Source organism: Orycteropus afer, unplaced genomic scaffold, assembly GCF_000298275.1.
Source record: "Orycteropus afer afer isolate SDZICR_OR568_19922 unplaced genomic scaffold, OryAfe1.0 scaffold00048, whole genome shotgun sequence".
NCBI classification, from domain to species: domain Eukaryota; kingdom Metazoa; phylum Chordata; class Mammalia; order Tubulidentata; family Orycteropodidae; genus Orycteropus; species Orycteropus afer.
Window position 1 is genome coordinate 14,305,177 of NW_006921635.1, and position 18,994 is coordinate 14,324,170.

Below are 18,994 nucleotides of genomic sequence, written 5' to 3' on the forward strand. Positions count from 1 at the left end.
GATTCCATCAGGCCGCACACAAGCGAAAAGCCAAGCTCAGACTCCCCACCACGGTTACAGGCCCCACTCGGAATCTAGGCTGAGGACTGGTGGTGCCCTCTCTCAAACCTGAGCTCAAGCACAGAAGGGGAAGCAGAAGTTTGAGCCTCCTCGTCCCTGACCCTAGCTGCCCTGAGCAGGGGACTCGGCTCGTGTGGTGAGACATACACATGTACTGCTGCTTCTCTTCTCCAAAGAAAAGGGTGTGAGATGAGGAGGCAATCTTTAGTTGTGTGTTGGTTTGATTTAAGGCTTTGGCTATGGTCTGCTGATACAGTAAAATACTTCCCGGGAACGCCATCTCCTAAGCTCCCCATCGGAACAAACGTTATTTTCAAAAATGAAAACACTGGACAAAGGTGTGGAGCCAAAACGCTGACGAGGAGCTCCGTGGGTTGGCAGAGCCCGGCCGTCAGGTCAGGATGCTGTCGTCCACCTGCTCCGGGGAGTCGGCCTGGCTGGCCAGCTTCCTCAGTGATCTGCGATGGCACTCACTCAGTACATCCAAACTGGCCACATCCAGGATCTTGGAGAGAGACTGTGGGCAAGGGTGGGAGAGAGGAGCACAGTCAGAACACATGGCTCCAGACTTCTCCTCAAATCAAGTAAAAACAAAAAGGAACATTGACCTCAGAACTAGCGCCACTGAGGTAGAATGTGGCAAAATGAGGAAATGGGACAGGCCCGGGCAAAGCTGAGAAAAACGCTTAGAACGCTTCTGAGGTGGTGAGGTGCAGGTGGTTACAGATTTCAGGCCTTAGGACTGGAAGAGGTAGAGGCTGAGCGCCTTCAAGAGGGCAGATCTACTCAGACCGTTTTAGAGCTCTGGGTGCCACGCGAGATTTTATTTGAAGAAAGGGCTCTGCTGCTGAAGGACGTTTGGAAGCCACAAGAGGGGAGGAAGGTGTTCTCAGGCACCAGGCCCGGCACCCGAACCACAATCTGCTGCTCAGACTAGCACCTATGAGGTGGCGGAAAAGAGCACGAGGCCTCAGGATCGTCATGTGGAAGAAGAACTGCAAAGCGACCACCACAACACACCCTGGCACACTAGTCACAGGCTCCCACCTGAAACATCTCTTCACCCTGTCTCATCTTCAGGAGATTGACGATGGCCTGGTCGCTGTAGGCCCTGACGCTGGTGTTTTTATCCTTGGTGTTGTCAAGGAGCGCCTTCAGAATGGGCTTGACGGCCTGGGGGTCCAGGGGAGGCAGTGGGTCCTTATTGGCCCACCAGATCATCTTCTCAGCCACCAGCCTGATGTCACTGGCTGGGTTCTGCAGACACTATAGGGAGGAACAGGCAGGCCTGGGGTTAGGCACACCCAGTCTGTTTCTCTAACTGCAAAGAAACCCAAGTTCCTGGCCCAATACCCACTTCATCCTGGACCTGGTTCCTTCCAATGTCATCTCCTCCCGTGGGGCTTGCACACTCAGCCCCTCTCCCCCAGCTCACTACTGCACGCCCACGTGGGGCTTTCACTTCCTCGAACATGCCCTGCGCCTTCCTGTCTCAGGGCCTCTGCACTGGCTGCTCCCGCTGCCTGGGACATGCTTGCCCTCGGTGCTTCGCTTGACTGGTTCGTTCTCATCCTTTAAGTCTCAGCTCAAATGTCATTTCCTCAGGGGCCTTCCCAGACAGCCCTGTCTAAATTAGAGTCCTCCCATGGGCTTCCTGTGTGTCCTAACCCCGGAAGTCTTGCTCATCTCTAGACCAGCTATGCACACAGTAGGTGCTCAGTAAATAAATGCTGGATGAACTGAATCAGGGTGATGACGCTCCTGCACAGGCCAGTCTAACTGGAGCCCCCCCAAAGCTCTTAGCAGGGCTCCGGCATCTGCAGAGTGTAGGCAATACCCACTGGGGTGCTACACAGTGAGGCCTGCCCACCAGCAGCAAAGGCGGAGGCCCATGCTCGGCCCCATCCTGCTAAATGCAGATTCTCAGTCTCTGTGTGCACGTGAAGGGTTGAGAAGCACGTGCACTTCAAAGTCCTCGGCTTCCCTGCGTAGGAGCTTGCACCTGACACAACACACACACCAACAATAATGTGCCACCCAGAGGACTAAGCCTGGGACCCAGGCCGGTCTCTGATTTTACAATACCAGGGTAACCAGGATGTCTAGAAAAATAGCCTGAAATAGTGGTTCTCAATTTGGTTTGAACCAAGGTCTCTGAGAATCTGACAAGTCAGATGCTCTTCCAGAGAACAAGACACATGGAGATGTTTTACATCCCATTTACAAGAGTTCAGAGACCTGCTGAAGGCTCTCTGTGGAAAAGTCTAGAATAAATGAGTGAGGGCACATTTCTGGTGTTCTGTGGTCCCAGGTCCTTTCTCAGCCCAGCCTTACTGACTCAAACCTTGTCCCTGCCTCACTCACCTTAACGAACAGGCTGGAGAGTTTGGCTGGCAACTGTCCACCTCCTGTCTCGATGTGGTATTTCATCAAAAAGCCCATGCCCCGGACCCCGCTCACGGCAATGGGGATCTGTGGAGAAGGAAAGAGTGAAACTACGTAAGATGCATGGAAACACAAGTCCAAGGGACGAGCAGACCATGTGATCCTCAGCAAATATGACCATGAGACCAGAAGACCTAGATGGTGCCCAGCTACCACTACCAACCACTCAGAAAGGGATCGGTGCACGAAGTCCTGGATAAAGTGGGAGAACAATGTGGAACCAAATTCAAAATAAAAAAAAAAAAAAAAGACCAGGTATACTGGCCTGTGGGAGCCTGTTGAGACCCCCTGACTATGGCCTCTAGTTACCTTCCAGGTCTAGAACTGAATTCACTCCTGTGGCTGCTAGCCAAACAACAGACAGGCATATAGGATGAATATTTACATCAGGCAGATACATCCCTTAGAGCAGTCAATCAATCTTGAGAGAACAGAAGGGCAGTATAGCTCGGGGTGCAGGATTGCATAGGGAAGGACACAGGGAAGAGATAGCTACAGGGAGGAAGTGGGAAGATAACTGTTACACAGTGAGGAACTGCAGTCACTGTCATGAAACAAAGTAGGTATGAACTGTTGTAAAGAAAATGAAATTGCTCTGTAAATGGTCACCCAAATTACAATGACAATTGGAAAAAAAAAAAAAGAGCTGGTCGTAATGACTTCTGGCTCTTTCCTTGCAGCAGGAAGGCCAGGCAAAGTCCCTTTCGCAGGAGTCCCTGGGCCCTGGCTCTCCACCACCCACCTCAATCCTTACTGCTTTACACTGAAGACTTCTCAACAGCTCGCCCTCAAACAGGCTGCCCTGGCGGTGGGGCAGATGAACAATTTCTGAGTTGCTGGTTCCCAGGACTTTTTAACCCAGAAAAGACATTCTCCAGCCCAAACTCCTCCTTGCTTAGACGATGAAACTGGGGCCCAGGGACTTGTCTGTCATCACAGTAAGTGACTAGAAAAGGTCAAATTCAAGCCGAGCCTCCTAACACTCAGTCTGGAGTCGTCTTCCTCCCTGCACTGTGTCAGTGAGACGATGGCCATGAATCTGTGGTGAGGGGGATGGGGAAGGGAGGGGCGTGGCTGCCTCAGAGCCTTACCCTGTCGGCCACCGCATTGCTGAGGATCATATCCTGGACGTCACTGCTGTACTTGCCAGCACAGAGTCTGCCAGGAGCCACACTCACAGCCACAGACAGCGCCAGGCTCCGCCCATGCCGAACCATCCAGTCAATGCCAGACACATCCGCTGGAGAGAAGGACACAACCCACACTTCAGAGCATGAGTCCACCGCCCATGAAGTCATGGGCCAGCCCCCCCGAGACCAGGGTGCCACCTCGGAGTGCAAGGAAACCCCAGTTCATACTGCACGTGGACCTCCCCTTCCAACATGGCAGAAGGCCCCCAAAGTGACGTATTAAGGAGAGGTCTCACTTCCAATCTGAGCTGCGTTCTCTGAAGAGACACTCAGGGTTACAGGACTAGTGAAAACTCCATTTGCTCCTGTTTTTTTCCCCAATTCAACCATCTCCCACATACAATTCTGTGACACCGACTACATTCTTCATGGTGTGTGATCATTACCGCCGTCCTTTTCCAAATTATTCCACCACCACCCATTGTGTTTTGAACAGCCAGACTCCTGGGAGAAGGCAACTCAGATGCCCAAGGCTCTCAGAGAAGAAGGGGAGACGTGGGATCTCTCCCAGGGTGAAGGGGCCCGAGTCCCAGAAGGGCAGCTCCCCAGTGTATCACGAGACCTACCCAGCAAGCACTGCTGGAGAATCGGATTCAGCTCCTCATCAGTCAGAAAGGCACACAGCTCCCCCAAGCACCCAGCCGAGGCTATCCGAGTGTTGTCCTGATGGAGCAGAGAAAGGAGTGAGAAGGCAGCGTGCGTGCAACCCCACAGCCCCAGGCAGCTGGGCCAACAACCATGAAGCCCCCAGGTGGAGGGGCAGGGAAGAAAGGCAGGACAACCTGCCGAGTTCTAAACCAGTCCTCACTTCAGGCTCCTAGTGCCAGACTGGGACTGCCATTCGCTGAAACTGCCACTTGGTGTGGAGTTAAAAATTACACACCCAGCACTTAATTATAGAAAACTCTAGCATGTGTGCATATGGTAATCATCATCGTTAACAGTAATAATAGCTGTCTTTCCCCAGCACCTTTCCACTGAGGATGTCTGAATGCTTTTCATGGATTATCTCAATTACCATCAACAGCCCTGAGAGGCGGGGTGGGGGTGGGGTGAATGGAGGAGGCCTCGGCACCTGAGAGGAAGCGCGGCAAAGTCACAGCGAAGCCCAGTCACTAGCCACCCGAACTCCTCCCCCACCAGTGTCTAGAATGGCTCCTGTATCCTGTATCCCACTACCACCTCAGTTATTCTGGTTTGTCTGAGGAAGTCAAACTAAAGGCACCCATCAACCCAAAGAAGCTGGGTAAAGGCCAAGCACCCTCTCTCAAAATCAGAGTCAGGTACACAACTGCTCCCTGTTACTCCTCCCTCGCCAGCCAAGTAGGGAATATGGACGGTGGCCTCTAACCTCCTTGCCAGATGAACAGGCCTCTGTCTGACAGGCCCCTCCCCCACCCCTCCCAAAAAACAAGACCTCTGGGGAAGCCAATGCCAGGCCAGCACCCCAGATTGCCACTTCCAACCCAAGTGGCGGAAGTTCTGAGGGGAAGGAAGGTGCAGCCTGCCAGCAGCTTGGGCCTCCAGCTCTAAGCCGAACCCCAAGTGCCAAACAAGGCTAAAGCTGGCTCCCCAACACCCACACTCTCCAACTGGACCTATTTTAAGCTCCAATATGATGAGATGCAAATTCGTTTCATACCAACTTTTGCTGGCACTGGGCACGGCCCTGTGAAAACCCTGACAGACTGTGACCACGAGAAGCCTGATGCCGTCTGTACCTACAGGAAAGGCCCGAGGCCTTAATCAGGGAGCAGGTGGTTGGGATTAGAAGCCGACTGGCCGAGCTGTGGTCCATGCAGCGGCGTAATGGCTAAGTGAGTACACCACCAAGGGTGAGCCCCCATGAGCCCCACAGCCCTCTCTCCAGAGATTAGCCTGACAAATGTAAATTAGGTCACCACACAGAGGGCTGTCCGGGAGAGGGAAAAGAGGAAATCCTTATCCATAGACTCACGCCCTCCTGGGCCCGCCACAGTGCCGGGTAGCCACCGGTACTTCAGTGCCTCCCGCCTGGGTAAGGCAGGGCTACAAGAACAGATGCAAGACAGAACCAGAGGTCTGTCCGACAGGTCTGTCTGAACCAGATTCTGGTTGTGACCCCACCATTCATAAGTGTGCTTCCCAGACAAATAAGCCAACTCCATCATATGGAGAAATGGGGCAAATGAAGGGTACAGAAGGGAAGTGACTTGTTTCAGATCAGAGACATCTGAACTCCACAACCTGACTTCCTTTAGCTGTAAAGCAGGTTAACCGATACCAGCAAGACCTGCCCTGTCTCCCTCCCAACCCTACAGAGCAAGAGAGATATCAAGGATCACTATCATCATTGACCATCTGGCAGCAGTACCAAGTTCTTCTAACACAAAACAGACAACAAACCCCAAAAAAAAAAAAAAAACTCGAGCCCACCCGTGGCCGTACCTCATCGTGTCCCAGCATGCTTAGCAGGAGCGAGATGATGTTTTTCCGGATGACAGCATCCACTTTGGCCCCTGCTCCCTGAATCACGAACCGCAGGGCCTGCAGCATGGTATCCCTACAGGACCAATACACCCTACTCAGATAAGACTCCCCCTCACCACTGTCCCCCCGACCTGGAGGGTCAGAGCCTGCATCACACTCAGCAGCTGTCTGACTTCCTCAGGACACAGCCCTCCTTCCCCTGCACGCACCTGATGCCCGAGTCCTCCACGACTCGGATTCCGTTAAGCAGCTCGGTGAAGAGCGGGTCCACCTTGACGTGGATGGAAATGAGCTTCCCCAGAGCCTCGGCAGCCTTAAGGCGCACACCTCGGTTGGAGTCCTGCAGGGCTTTGGTAAAGGTGGTCTGCAACTGGGGCAGGAAGGGCTTCAGGGCAATCCCAACCTGTGTGAGAAACCATATCCAAAGGATAATAGCTGTGGGGCCGCCCAAGGCATGGAAACAAACAGCCATCACAAACCAACACGCGCTACCCCAGCTCCCGTGCGGAGGCGAGAAACGAACATCTCACGCAAGAGGAGACAGGCCCTGCTCAGCTCCTCCACTTGCAGCATCTTTCGCCGAGAGGCGGAAAAGGCGGCAGCAGAGGCAGCAGCTGCCATCTGAGGACGCTTACAGCGTTGGCTAGGCTGGTCCTAGCCCTGTGGAGACCTGCCCACGTAGACAAATGATTGAAAAACCTCCTTCTCCAAATGCATTAAAGAGCAGGGCAGGCAGATGGCTACTGGCGCTGTTGACACACAGTTCTAGCGCCAAGACAGGGAAAGGACCAGAAGCCGACCCGCAGCTCCCAGCCACTGAGTAATGACCACACAGGTTAAGCACTTCACATCAGGGCTTCAAACTGGTTCAAAACTGCTCAGTCAAGGCTGAAGGAAACAAGGGCAGCGTACACACTACATAGCAACCAAATCTCTTATGTGTTGGGTTCTGTCCGGAGTAGGAAATAGGCAACAGTGCCCTGCTCAAAGATGGCAGTCGACCACACTGCTTTGAATGTGTGTCGCTTGCCAATCCTGCCGATAACCCAATACCCTGTATCAGGAAACTTTCAGGAGCACCACTGCCTGCCTCCCATTCGGAATCTGACATTCAAGAGGGCTGGCTGCTATGCAATGCGTCCATATGCTGCTGCCCTTGTTTCTGTGAGCCATGACTCAACCATTTTGCAGTTCAAAGCCCTGCTTCGCATGTGGCCCTTAGAGCAATCTCATGGAACAAGTGACCTCAGAAATTCCTCCTCACATACATGTGCACCCATCCAATTAAAATTCCAGTTTAATCCCTCATTATATACTAGAAACAGACACATTCTTGACCAGATACAGATGGTCTGCAACCAGAGATGTTATTGTTAACTGAGGAGCAGCAGTCTGGAGGGTCAATGTCACGTGGGTCTGAAAGGACTGGGGTCGGGGAGTGCAGGCTGCTGGAGCCACACCACAGAGGGAAGCTCATGGCCTAAGGGACAAATGCCATGAGGTAAGGACTCCACTTGCATCTAAACCCCACAGAACACAAGTAAAGACACTTGATCAAAAAAACACTCAGTTTTCCACAAAATGATATTGCAACTCACAATCCCAAAAGGAAAAAGCTACAAATTGTATAGTGGCTTTTGCTTTCAAACCTTCTGTGAGAATTTTCTCCCCTCAATTACCAATCTTGGTGCTGCTGGCTATGCTTTTTAAAAGCTGAAGGGTTTAATTATTACCTCAGGAAACATCAGAATTGGTTACCGTGTTGGGCCTTTGTCTCTTTTGCTTTTGGCTAAAACTGAAGCCACTTCAGACCCTCACAGGCTTTCTTTTCGTTCTCTTACGAGATTCTGTGCATGTCTCAAATGTGGCCATAATGAAAATAGAAGCATATTTAAGCCATGTTTCAACTGTATTTACGTAGCCCTGAATTTCTTCCTTGGAACCAACAGTCCTTCATAAAAGCAATTAGTGTGTGGCAAGTACTTAGTGGGTGTCAGGCACTGTACCCAACATTACTTCCCATGATCACACATTTCACAGCCCTTCGTGAGGTAGGCACTATTGTAACTCTCATACTGTAGGTGAGGAAACAGGCTCAGAGGTTGATCGAGGTCACTCAATACAGAAGGGCTCAGAAATGAACCCTGATGTAATGAGTCTAGAGTCCAAGCTCTTAACCCGCTCTGCAATACCATTTCCCCATAATGCAACTGGTCCTCTGCTGCCATAAGATACCTCTGTCAGTCTCTTGCAGGCAGATCTATTCTCTGGGATCCTAATGGTGAATGGTTTTTCTTTCAGCCACCCACTGTGGTAGTTAAGGTTGTGTGTCAACTTAGCTGGACCTGGTTGAGTGGTGTCTGGGCAGCTCGCGGTAGTTATTCCCCATGATGAGACTGGCAATCAACTCCATGACGGGATCTACCCCAAGCAGCTGAGTAGCTGCTTTACAGATGCGGTCTGCTTCCCGTATATAAGCAGCAGCTTTGGGAATGGTCTCTAGCTTATAGCACACTTGAACCCTGCATGTAGCCGAGTCGTTGTTAAGCAGCCTGCCATGCTCTGCCAATCTTGGGACTTTCAATGGACTTGAATTAGTGGCCTGCCGTGTTGTTTGGAAACGTTGGGAGTGTGCCTTTTAACTTGTCAACCTTGGGTTTGTCAACCTCAGCAGCCAGCAGCTGTCTGAGTGAAAAAAAGCCTCCAGCTCCAGTGGGCTAGAAGCAGGAGGCAAAGCTGAAGCCCAAGGTTGAGGGGCTCTCACCCAGGCCCTAGAACCTGGCACTCTGAACTCGGATTTAAAGCCTCCAGAATTGTAAGACAATAAACTCCTGTTTGTTGAAGCCATCCCATTTGTGGTATATTCCTGTCACAGAGGCACTAGGTAACCAGAACACCTACCTTGGCCAGCAAGAGGCTGAGTGTCTCGAGCAAAGCTGCCTTCACATTCCAGCTGAACCGGTCTCCCAGAATGCGGATCAAAGGGCCGGTGATGCTGACCACGGAGGGCCTCAGGGCATCTGCTGAGGTCAGTCTAATCACCAGGCCTAAGGCTTTGGCTGCTTCTTCCTTCTGCTCCGGGCTGCCAGTCAGAACTCCTTCCCTCAAGACTGGAAGGATGGACGTTACTCCCTGACAAGAAAATAAACCTGAAAGTTAAGCCTCAAAGGCTCAGCCCAGGTTCCTCCCACCCAAAGCAAGGCACTCCTGTCAGCCACCCTCCCGTCAGCTCCCTGGAGGAACGTTCAGGCTGACAGGCTCACAGCCTGAGAGTGTGCTGGCAAGGGAGCAGTGCCCAGAACTGTATGTGACTGAAGACACCAGGTCTCTCCCCCAGAGGTGACATGCACGGGGCCACATGCCCCACCTGCTCTGGCTGCAGTGGCTCCACAGCTCACACTGAGGGCAGTAGGAACCCTGTCCCCATACTGTCTGTGAGGGTGCTAACAGCACCTCAGGGTACTACGCCGGCTGCTCTACCGTAGACCGTGGTGGGGGCCGAGGCCGAGGAAGGCTGCCTGCCCACGGTAGCCCTTCCACACGGCCCGCTTACCTTCCTGGGGAGGCAGAATCCTGGCACGTGCTCTCCTCTGCTCTCACTCCCTGCGAGCCGGATTTCTTTGTGCAGTTCTTCAATCAGTGCCAGCTGGTTGCCAGCATCCAGCTTCTGTGGAAATCCAGGGAAAAGCAGCGAACGTGAGAGTTCTAAACAGCCCTCATAAGACAGCTTCAAAATAACACTGGAGGGTGGGTAATAAACAAGAGTGGTGAGTTGCTAAACGTTGAAGCACTATCAGTGCTATAATGGACAAAGGTGCACGGCTATTCATAAAGTTTTCCAGTAATGTATAAGACAGTGTTTCACTGCTATTCATAAGGTTTTCCCTGGCTGCCACTTTTTGCGAAGTGGATGGCCCCTTCCTTCTTCTGAGTCTGTCTTAGTCTGGAAGCTCTGCTGAAACCTGTCCACCATGGGTGACCCTGGTGGTATTTGAAATACTGGTGCCATAGCCTCCAGCCTCACAGCAACATGCAACCCACCACCGTAGGACACACCCTGACAGACTAGTGGTGGAGGTGGCAGGTACAAGGGGATTGTTACCAGAGGCTAACAGCCTACTCTTACAAATATTTAGAATCTTCTACCATCAAGAGGGGTTTTTCTTAAGGCTGCATATGGCTTATTACCATTGCTTTTGTCATGTGCTGTCAGGTCAGCTCTGCCTCACAGAGACCCACGTACAACAGAACCAAATGCTCCTGGGCCTGCTCCAGCTTCCCCATCGTAAGTGTGCCTGAGTCCACTGCTGCAGCCACCGTGTAGAGGACCTTCCAGCCAAGACTCTCATCTCCCAGTACTGACCAGAGAACAGCCTATCACAGTCCACAGGGTTTGCATCGGCTGATTTTCAGAAGTAGGCTGCCAGGACTTTCTTCCTAGTCCACCTTGGTCTGGAAGCCCCACTGAGAGCTGTCCCCTGTGGGTAGCCCCTGCTGGTATTTGAAATACCCGTGGCATAGCTGCCAGCCTCATAGTACCACTCAGGCCTCAGCAGTACAACAGACTGACAGACGGTGGGTGGGATTTATTACTAGGCCTTATTAATGGAGGGTCTAACTTCCTAAATGCACCTGAGGTCCAGTAATTGACAGGAAGGGTGAGGGTGGGTTCTCTTCCAGATTCTGACCAGCAGTGAGTGCTCAGGTGGGGTCGGCAGGCCCCTCACCTTGGTGATGGCATTCAGGGCATCCCAGCTCTCCTCCAGAACCACGGGGTTGGAGTCGTTGAAGAGGTGGATCAGGCCAGAGACCAGGCTCCGCAGGTGGTTGGTGTAGTCGGCCCTCGTGCGGGAACAGTAGATGTTGAGGATGATGGCGGCAGCCTGCCTCATGCCCACCTCAGGGCTGCGGGTGGCTTCCAAGAGATCCTCAATGATGATCCGCTGCCCGGCCTCATCCTCCACGGAGAGGATGACAGCCTGACAGTTGGCCATCTCCTAAACACAGAGGGGACATGGGTGTTGAGCACAGAGCCTCCTCAGCAGGACAGGGGGCTATTAGAAAGCTCACAGGTGTGCCAACAGCTCTTACCAGTTGCTCACCCGCCGTCCCAAGCTTCTCCTTCAGGGCCAACATGACCGCCGGGAGGATCACACTGAGATGACGGGTCAGGGCATCGCCTGCCACAGACGAGAGGAATGCCAGCACCCGGGTATTGACCGGTGGCGTTGTCAGCTGGGAGAGCAACGGATATCATCAACTCAACACACGCTAAGCACTTGCTACTAGGCTCTGAGCAGAGAAGGATTAGGAGGACAGACCCAGCGCCACTGCCCAGAGCTTCATGTCTGCTCCACGGATCTCAGGGAACAGGGGGCTTCCTATCTGCACTGCCTCCATCACCAGCCTCTCCCCACATGTGACTTGTCTTCAAGACAGGCCCAGCACTAACAATGCAGCTATGACTTCGTAGTGCTGGGATTTACCTTGGGCACGAGGTAGGGCAGCACCACCCGACTCTTGATGGCCATAACTTGCTTCAGCCCGTCCAAGGCAAACTCCGACACTTTCTCGTCTTCCTGCACAGGGGAAACAGAGAGAACCCGAGGAGCCGGCTCCTGTGCACATGTCTGCAGTCTCCAACAGCCCTGCCAATGTCTCTCTCCACTCTCCTCCCTTCTTCCCACTGCACCCAGATTTACGTACCATCAAAGGACAAGTACAAAGCCAAATCTGATTTTGCTGCACCCACTCCCTCTGGAGGGCCCAACTTCCAACTGCCTGGCAGGATAAGCCCCCCATACTTTGCTTCTACAAAGACAGTAAAAGCCAAGCTGGGAGGTGTGTGGCAGATCCACTCACCAGCTGCTTCAGCAGAAACGGGAGGATGTCCTCCAAGGCCTGGTGGCCGATGGTGGAGTGCAGCTGCTCAAAGGTCTTGGCCGCCGCCTCCCTGACCTCCTCTAGTGGGTCACACAGAGCCTTCCTGGCCGTGGGCACAAGGGACTCAGAGAAATACAGCACCTACAAGAACACCAGCACCACTGAGAGCAAGCCAGGGAGCCAGGCGGGGAAATCCTGGCCCACCCAACACAGATACCTTTGCTTGATGTTTCTTTTGACTCTTTATTGTGGAAATGTTCAAATATATATATAAAAAAAAATAAGTTATATGAAGTACCCCCATGAATTAAGAATCAGTGGCGTAAACTGTTCACATGAATTCTCAGATACACCCCATCTCCTACAAGAAGTCCAAGCGCCTTCACACGGCAAGGCCCTACACTACCCAGTCTTCACTCCCCCCGAACTCCTTCCTCTATTTATCCTCTGGAAAATTCCAAGTTGTTCAAGTCTCAGATCAAGTCCTCCTCTCTGAAGTCTTCGGGTCTACAGTGGGGTCAGTGATGTCTCTCTTTCTCTTTGGAAAGAATTCCATCCTAGGTTAAGGCCACTCTGAATTCTAGATACTAGCCAACACGTCTGCCTTGCCATTGGACCGTGGGCACCTTGTGGTCAAGACTCGGCTTCTAGGCAACTTGGTAACTATTCAATGAGTCACAACTCTGCACTTGCCCAATGCAAATATGAAAAGAAAAAAAAATCTATTCATATATTAACACCCACAGGAGAAGGACCCAGTAAATCAAGACTACGATGCTTGGACTAAGCAACTGGCTGCTTGCTTACACTTCTCCCCGGCCACCCCCTCGATCGCTTTGGTGCTTTCATCTAAATTGACAGAGTGAGTTCTCGACCTACTTCCCAGAGATGTTTCAAGGGTCAATGACCTCCGAAAGCGAGGTCAGCGTAAAGCACTCCAAAGCCCTCGAATATCGCTGCTGTGGAAGCAGTGTTACTACTACAGACAGTACGTTTCCGCCCACTGGGTACTTAAACTCTTGTCTACTCCACACCTAAGAACGTGCGCACACCCTCCCACTCGCCACCGCCCTCCATGCTCCCACACTGGCATGCTTTCCTTCTCTGACAACGAGGCATCGTGCATCTTAATGAAACCAATGAAGAGACATGTGGGGGATCTGAAGCAACCTCAGGAGCAGGGAGAGAAGAATCACCTTCACTCCCTGAAGTCACCTGAGGCCTCAAAGCACTCTCTTCACTTGTGAAACCGGCAGGAAAGCTAAGAGGAGGGAAACTGAAGTCCACGTGGGGCTTAGCCACAGGCAGCAGTGCCCCTACAGAGAGGCTCTCCCATCGCCGAGGGCAGGGAGAAAGCTCTTGGGGAGAAGCCCCTGCTGGCACCCACCGCCCCGTCCTAGTCAGGTCAGCACAGTGCAGCCGGGGGCCCTCTGAAGACACTCACGGCATCGCGGCTGGTGGACTTCATGATCTCGCTCAGCCCAATGCACACGCCCTGCCTCTCGTCGCTCTTCTGAGACCTCAGGCCTTCCTCGAGGATGGGGATGATCTCAGGGAGGATCTTCTCCCCCAACTTCCGGACGAGATCTCCCAACGTCCTTGCTGCGATCTGTCAGCAGAGCTCCAATCAGGATGGCAACTCCAGAACAGGAGCCCTGGGTCCTCCTGGACTTTATCTGAGTCACTGTCTGAACTCTAAACGCTCCTGACCCCAAGGAGGTCCCAGGGTGTCAGTGAAACACTACACACTGAGATTTTCTCTGTTTCCCACACACCTACACAACCTACAGCAAGAGCCAGCACCTTATAGGTAAGCATGAGATTCCATATGCTTCCTGGTCAAGGGCCAGTATCCCTGGATTTAAACCTACAGCCTGGAAACAGTGAAGCTTATGCTCTTGCTCATAGGGAGCTGAATCTGGAACAGATGCTTGAAGGAAAAGATAAATCTCCTCTCCAAAGCTGCAGGAGCCTCAGAGTCCTTTAGAACCAAACACACAGCAGGGTTAGAAAAGGGCCAAAGGGGACTATCAGGGGTGATAAGCAGCCCAGGATGGGCACCGCCTCCTAACTACTAGCCACAGCTGGTCCTGCCCCACTCACCAGCCTCATCTCACACCATGCCAGCCCCTCCCTGCTTTCTCACTTCAGCCCAAAGTCTACCGTGTTCTCGCCACCACAGAGCCTTTGCACATGCCATCCTGGTATCTCAAGCACTGTTTTCTCCACCTAGAGCAGTCCTTTGCCACCTCTTCTGGTTAATGCTTACTCATCGCTCACCTTCCAGGCACCGTGTCTTCTGGGAAGCCTCTCCTGACCCCCAAGCCAAGCCAAATGCCCCTATCAGAAGCATTTATATTACCACAGTTGCATTTTACAACTGTTTGCGTGATTACTTGGTTAATGTCCATCACCACATTAGACTGCAGCTTCTCAAAGGTAAGAAGTGAGCCTGCCTCTTTCCTCCATTATATCCCCAAGTTCTAAGCCCCTGCTTAGTTAGCACATAGGAGATACTTAACAAACATCTGTTAAATGAAGACTGCATGTGGGCTGAACATTTACATCAGGTAGACATAGTCCTTGGAAAGAACAATCATGGGAGGACAGAAGGACAGTGTTTGCACAGGGAGATTTGAAGCGGGGGCAGGAATGCATGGGAGGGAAGGACACAGGGAAGAGGTAACTATGGGGAGGAAGAAGGAAGGGAGTTGTTTCACTTTGGGAAATTGTAGTCAATGTCATGAGGCAAAGTGTATGTGAACTGCTATATGGAAAATTAATTTGCTCTGTAAACTTTCACCCAAATCACAATAAAAATTTAAAAAACACATCTGTTAAATGAGTAAGGAGGTAAATCAACAGCGATAGTTAGTTTCTGGCCTTATCCTTCTCTTGCCCAGTCAAGGTGATATAGCTTTCAAAGCTCTGAAAGGAGGCACCAGGGGCTGTGGGACCAGAAGCAGGGTCTGGGAAACTTACTGTTCTCTTATCTGAGCAGGTGCTGGCCAGGAAACCCAGCAGGAGTCCGAAGAGAGTGGGCAGGATCTCACGCAAGGTGCGGGGGGTATTGGAGACCACAATCTTCCAGACGTGCAGGGACGCCTGCCGCACAACCAGCTGGGTGTCCGAGCGGCCCATGTATAGCCCTGCCAGCACCCGGTTTCGCCGATCTACCCCCAGGGCCGTAATGATTGCCTGCAGCCAGCAGGGGCACAAGGGACAGAGCACATAGGGTGTGAACAGAGTACCAGGCCTTCAAGGTGAGTACAGCAGGGCTGCCAGGCCCCAAGGAATTCCACCACCCACAGGGAGGAAATCAACTCAGAGCAGGCACCTTGTTGGACTGGGCAGTTCCAAAGTTGTCATCTTCAGAGGCAGTTTCCGTAGTCATTTTCCCAGTGACTCCTGAGATGTGGAAGAGGAGGTCCCCAAGGAGCTGAACAGAGCTGAACCTGAGAAGGTCACCGACAAGAGTCACATGGCCGCTAGGGGCAGCCTCATAGCCAAGTCTTGCAACAGACCAGGAGGAAATGCACCCAGATTAATGGTGGTTGCTTGGGAATGGGAGAAGAGTGACAAATGATTTTCATTTCCTTACACTTTCCTATGTTTTTGAAATTTTCACTAATGAACGTACATGGGACTTTTATAATGGGAAAGAATAAGCGTTCTGAAAAAGCACACACGTGATTGAATCATGGAATCCTCTCTACTTCTAGATATGCTTGACCATTTTTGTAACAAAGGCCACCAAGAGGGTGCACACAGAAGGGAAGCTTTAACAGGAAACCAGGAATCCTACTCAGCACAGAAAGAAGGGCCTAGAAAGATAAACCTTATTTCTCACCAAATTAAATTGTTTCACTTTTAGGATTATAAAAATACAAAAAGAGTGCAAGTGAGCACAAGGGGTGGTGGTGGACATAAACCCAGGAATCCTAGTCATCAGAAACCGAGGAGCCAGAAGAGGCCTACAAGGGAAATTTTATTTATCAAATTAAACTAGGCTTCGTTTTTAAGGTTATAAAGCTAATAAGCATATTCAAACTGAAATTCAAGAAATACAGAACAATATAAACAGAGTTTTTAAACAGTCACCACAACTCCCACTACGCTGGGTGACACTGCAAAACACATCTTCCTCTTCACAAAGCCAGGCACCCAACCATACACAAGGCGGGAAACAGGCCCGCACTACACGTGCTGGCCCACAGGCTACACTGTTCCAGCAACAAAAGGTCAAGGGCTGTAATAGTCCTATATCATTCTTATGATTGTTCGGGTCAATTTTTTCTTTTAAATAAAGTCCACTATGTAGATGTGCTATAATTTTTTAATACCGATCTCTAATTTTTCAAATGACAAGTAATAACCCCAAACAAAACCCACTGTCATCACATCGATTCCAACTAACAGTGACCCCATAGGGCAGAGCAGAACTGTACCACAAGGTTTCCAATCTTTATGGAAGCAGACTGTCCCATCTTTCTCCCATGGAGTGGCTGATGGATTTGAATCACTGATCTTTCAGGTAACAAGTACGTGCTTAACCACTATGCCACCAGGGCTCTGTCTCTGTAAAGATCATAGCCAAAAAGACCAGGGCCCTTAGACACCATTCAAGCCTGAAATTGAACTCACCCCGTCGCTCAACTTTCAGACAACATAAGATGAACAATTACACGGGAGGTATGCACTCTCATTAGAACACCAGCACATGAGACTGAAAGAGGAGCAATATGCCCAAGGATAAAGCTCAGAAGACAGGAAGGGATAGGAAAGAAGGATGAAGGGAAATAGTCAACAGGGAGGAAGTGGGAAGAGTGTTTTGTTACATTGCCAGGATTGCAATCAACGTCATGAAACAAAATCTGTATTGATTGATGAATGCAAACCAATTTGCTCTGTAAACTTTCACCCAAATCACAGTAATAGTAATAAAAAATTACCCAAAAGCAAACCCACTGCCATCGAATCGATTCCAACTCATGGCAACCCTACAGGACAAAGTGGAACTGCCCCAGAGGGTTCCCAAGGCTATAAATCTTTAAGCAGACTGTCACATCTTTCTCCCACAGAGTGGCTGGTAGGTTCAAATCAAAGACCTATTGGTTAGCGGTTGAGCGCTTTAAACACTGCACCACCAGGGATCCTTTGATAAATAGTACTGCAGCAAATATCCTTGTACAACCCTTGTTAAGCAACTAACCCAAGTATGCCCTAGGAATAAATTCCTAGAAGTAGAATTTTCCAGGTTACAGGGTACTCAGCTTTGCAATTTTAATGTAATTGAACACTAAGTAGAGAGCACATTTTAAAAGAGAATCAGAATGAAGACTTTGCTACAGGAACTGGAGAGCTACAAAGTGGCGAAAAGCACGAGTCCAGGGAAAGCTGAAGAGCTCTTGGCGACATTCTGCTCCCCATTTCTCAGTCGGAGTTCCAAACAGCAAAGCTCAGTTCCCGGTTCTCACCTTATTCTCCAGAGGTCATCAAAGAGGCCCTGCTCCAGCTGGGGCAGCAGCAGGGCGATGGCTGTCTCGGCGTACATTGAGATGACCCGCTGGCCCGCTCGTAGTGCCGTGTCACGCACAAACTCATTTTCATCAGCAAGAGCCTGTGCACCAAGACGTGGGTCAGTCAGGGCTGACCCTAGACCCAAAGGAAGCAGGACTCCCGAAACGGCCTGCCACGTGGCCCCCAGCAGCAGGGAGCCACCTGCCCTCCAGAAGAGCACGTGAATGCTCTTCCTCATTGGCACCATCCCTAACACGGTCACTGGTACCTACTTTGAGGATACAGGGGATGATGGGCCCCACGTAGGGAGTAAATTTGTCGCCGAAGGTGATGGGCAGGTAGTTGAACATCATGATGTAGCCATCCCGGACGTGTGGGGCAATGTCCACTTTGCTGGCTGTAGCTACAATTTCTGGCATCAGCTTCTCCAACTTCTCTACCCCTAGACCAGCCATGACCTCAGCCAATCCTACAACAGCAAGACAGAATGAACCTCCCGGACGTGAGGGCCCAAGGGGAAATTCCTGGCCTGACCCAGCCTGCTCTGGCCTCACCTTGTGCAGCGCCAGAGCGATCCACAGAGCTCTGCTCGTAGGTCAGCGTTTCCATGAGCCACGGCAGCAAGTCCTCAAAGCATGACTCACCCATGCCCTTCACCATGGCCCCAAGAGCCTTTGCAGATACCGTCCGCACCTGTCAGACAAGCAAGAACAGGGGCGGGAATGAGACGCAGCACCACTGGACAACTACGCAGGGGTGGGGGAGCCCAAAAGGCCTTCTTCCTGCTACCAGAGACAAAAATTGCTTTCGTGGAATTCTCCAGAATCCATTTTCTGGGGACTGGGCTGAAATAACCAGTTCCTCTCCATTCCCCACTAAACTCACCTCAGGCACAGGGTCCAAAAGGGAGGCTTTCAGGCCAGGTGTCACGCTTGGCAAGTAAGGAGCCAAGTCCTGCAACGACATGAGAGGGACTCAGGTGGGTGCTCACTCCCTCCCCCGGGCCTGTTCTGTGGTGGACCTTGACCTCACCATTCTGCTGACAAGGAGCCCCAGCAAGACAACCCGTCAGTTCATGGAATAGGTAAGGCAAGGTAACTGACAAAGTGTCCCCCGCCACCCTGGTTCCTTGAAAGCCCCATGTAATTGCTCAAGGAAACCTATATAGGACCCCAGAAGTGATGCCAGGCCCACCCTGGACAGGTCAAGCAGAGCCAGCGCTGCAGTCCAACGCTCTCACACCTCCGGCCCTTCCCTTGGGACCAAGACCTGCTCAGCCCCAGGATTCTTTAGGAAATGAAACTGCTGGCACTTTCAGAATTGCATTTTATCATTTTCATTTTCTCTGCCTCAAAATATTTGTATCTTTTGATGTAGCATTCGGCTTTGGGGAATAATTTCAAATATAGAAAAAAGTTTTATGCTCT

The 18,994-nt window shown here is 51.4% G+C and overlaps 1 protein-coding gene across 1 annotated transcript in view; it reads right to left on the reverse strand.

The window, feature by feature from the left end:
- Window positions 1-451: 451 nt before the first annotated feature.
- The window catches only part of GCN1 (GCN1 activator of EIF2AK4), a 63,724-nt gene continuing 45,181 nt past the window's right edge, over window positions 452-18,994 (reverse strand). The window contains exons 39-58 of the mRNA XM_007938212.2: window positions 18,453-18,521; window positions 18,122-18,260; window positions 17,840-18,036; window positions 17,525-17,667; window positions 15,385-15,502; window positions 15,030-15,245; window positions 13,492-13,656; window positions 12,027-12,188; window positions 11,651-11,743; window positions 11,256-11,399; window positions 10,892-11,161; window positions 9,718-9,831; window positions 9,066-9,296; window positions 6,374-6,567; window positions 6,123-6,237; window positions 4,262-4,358; window positions 3,597-3,745; window positions 2,425-2,532; window positions 1,108-1,326; window positions 452-577 (exon numbers count right to left, since the gene is read on the reverse strand). Coding sequence (XP_007936403.1) covers window positions 452-577; window positions 1,108-1,326; window positions 2,425-2,532; window positions 3,597-3,745; window positions 4,262-4,358; window positions 6,123-6,237; window positions 6,374-6,567; window positions 9,066-9,296; window positions 9,718-9,831; window positions 10,892-11,161; window positions 11,256-11,399; window positions 11,651-11,743; window positions 12,027-12,188; window positions 13,492-13,656; window positions 15,030-15,245; window positions 15,385-15,502; window positions 17,525-17,667; window positions 17,840-18,036; window positions 18,122-18,260; window positions 18,453-18,521 — 3,069 coding nt within the window. The remainder of the gene's footprint in view (window positions 578-1,107; window positions 1,327-2,424; window positions 2,533-3,596; window positions 3,746-4,261; window positions 4,359-6,122; window positions 6,238-6,373; window positions 6,568-9,065; window positions 9,297-9,717; window positions 9,832-10,891; window positions 11,162-11,255; window positions 11,400-11,650; window positions 11,744-12,026; window positions 12,189-13,491; window positions 13,657-15,029; window positions 15,246-15,384; window positions 15,503-17,524; window positions 17,668-17,839; window positions 18,037-18,121; window positions 18,261-18,452; window positions 18,522-18,994) is intronic.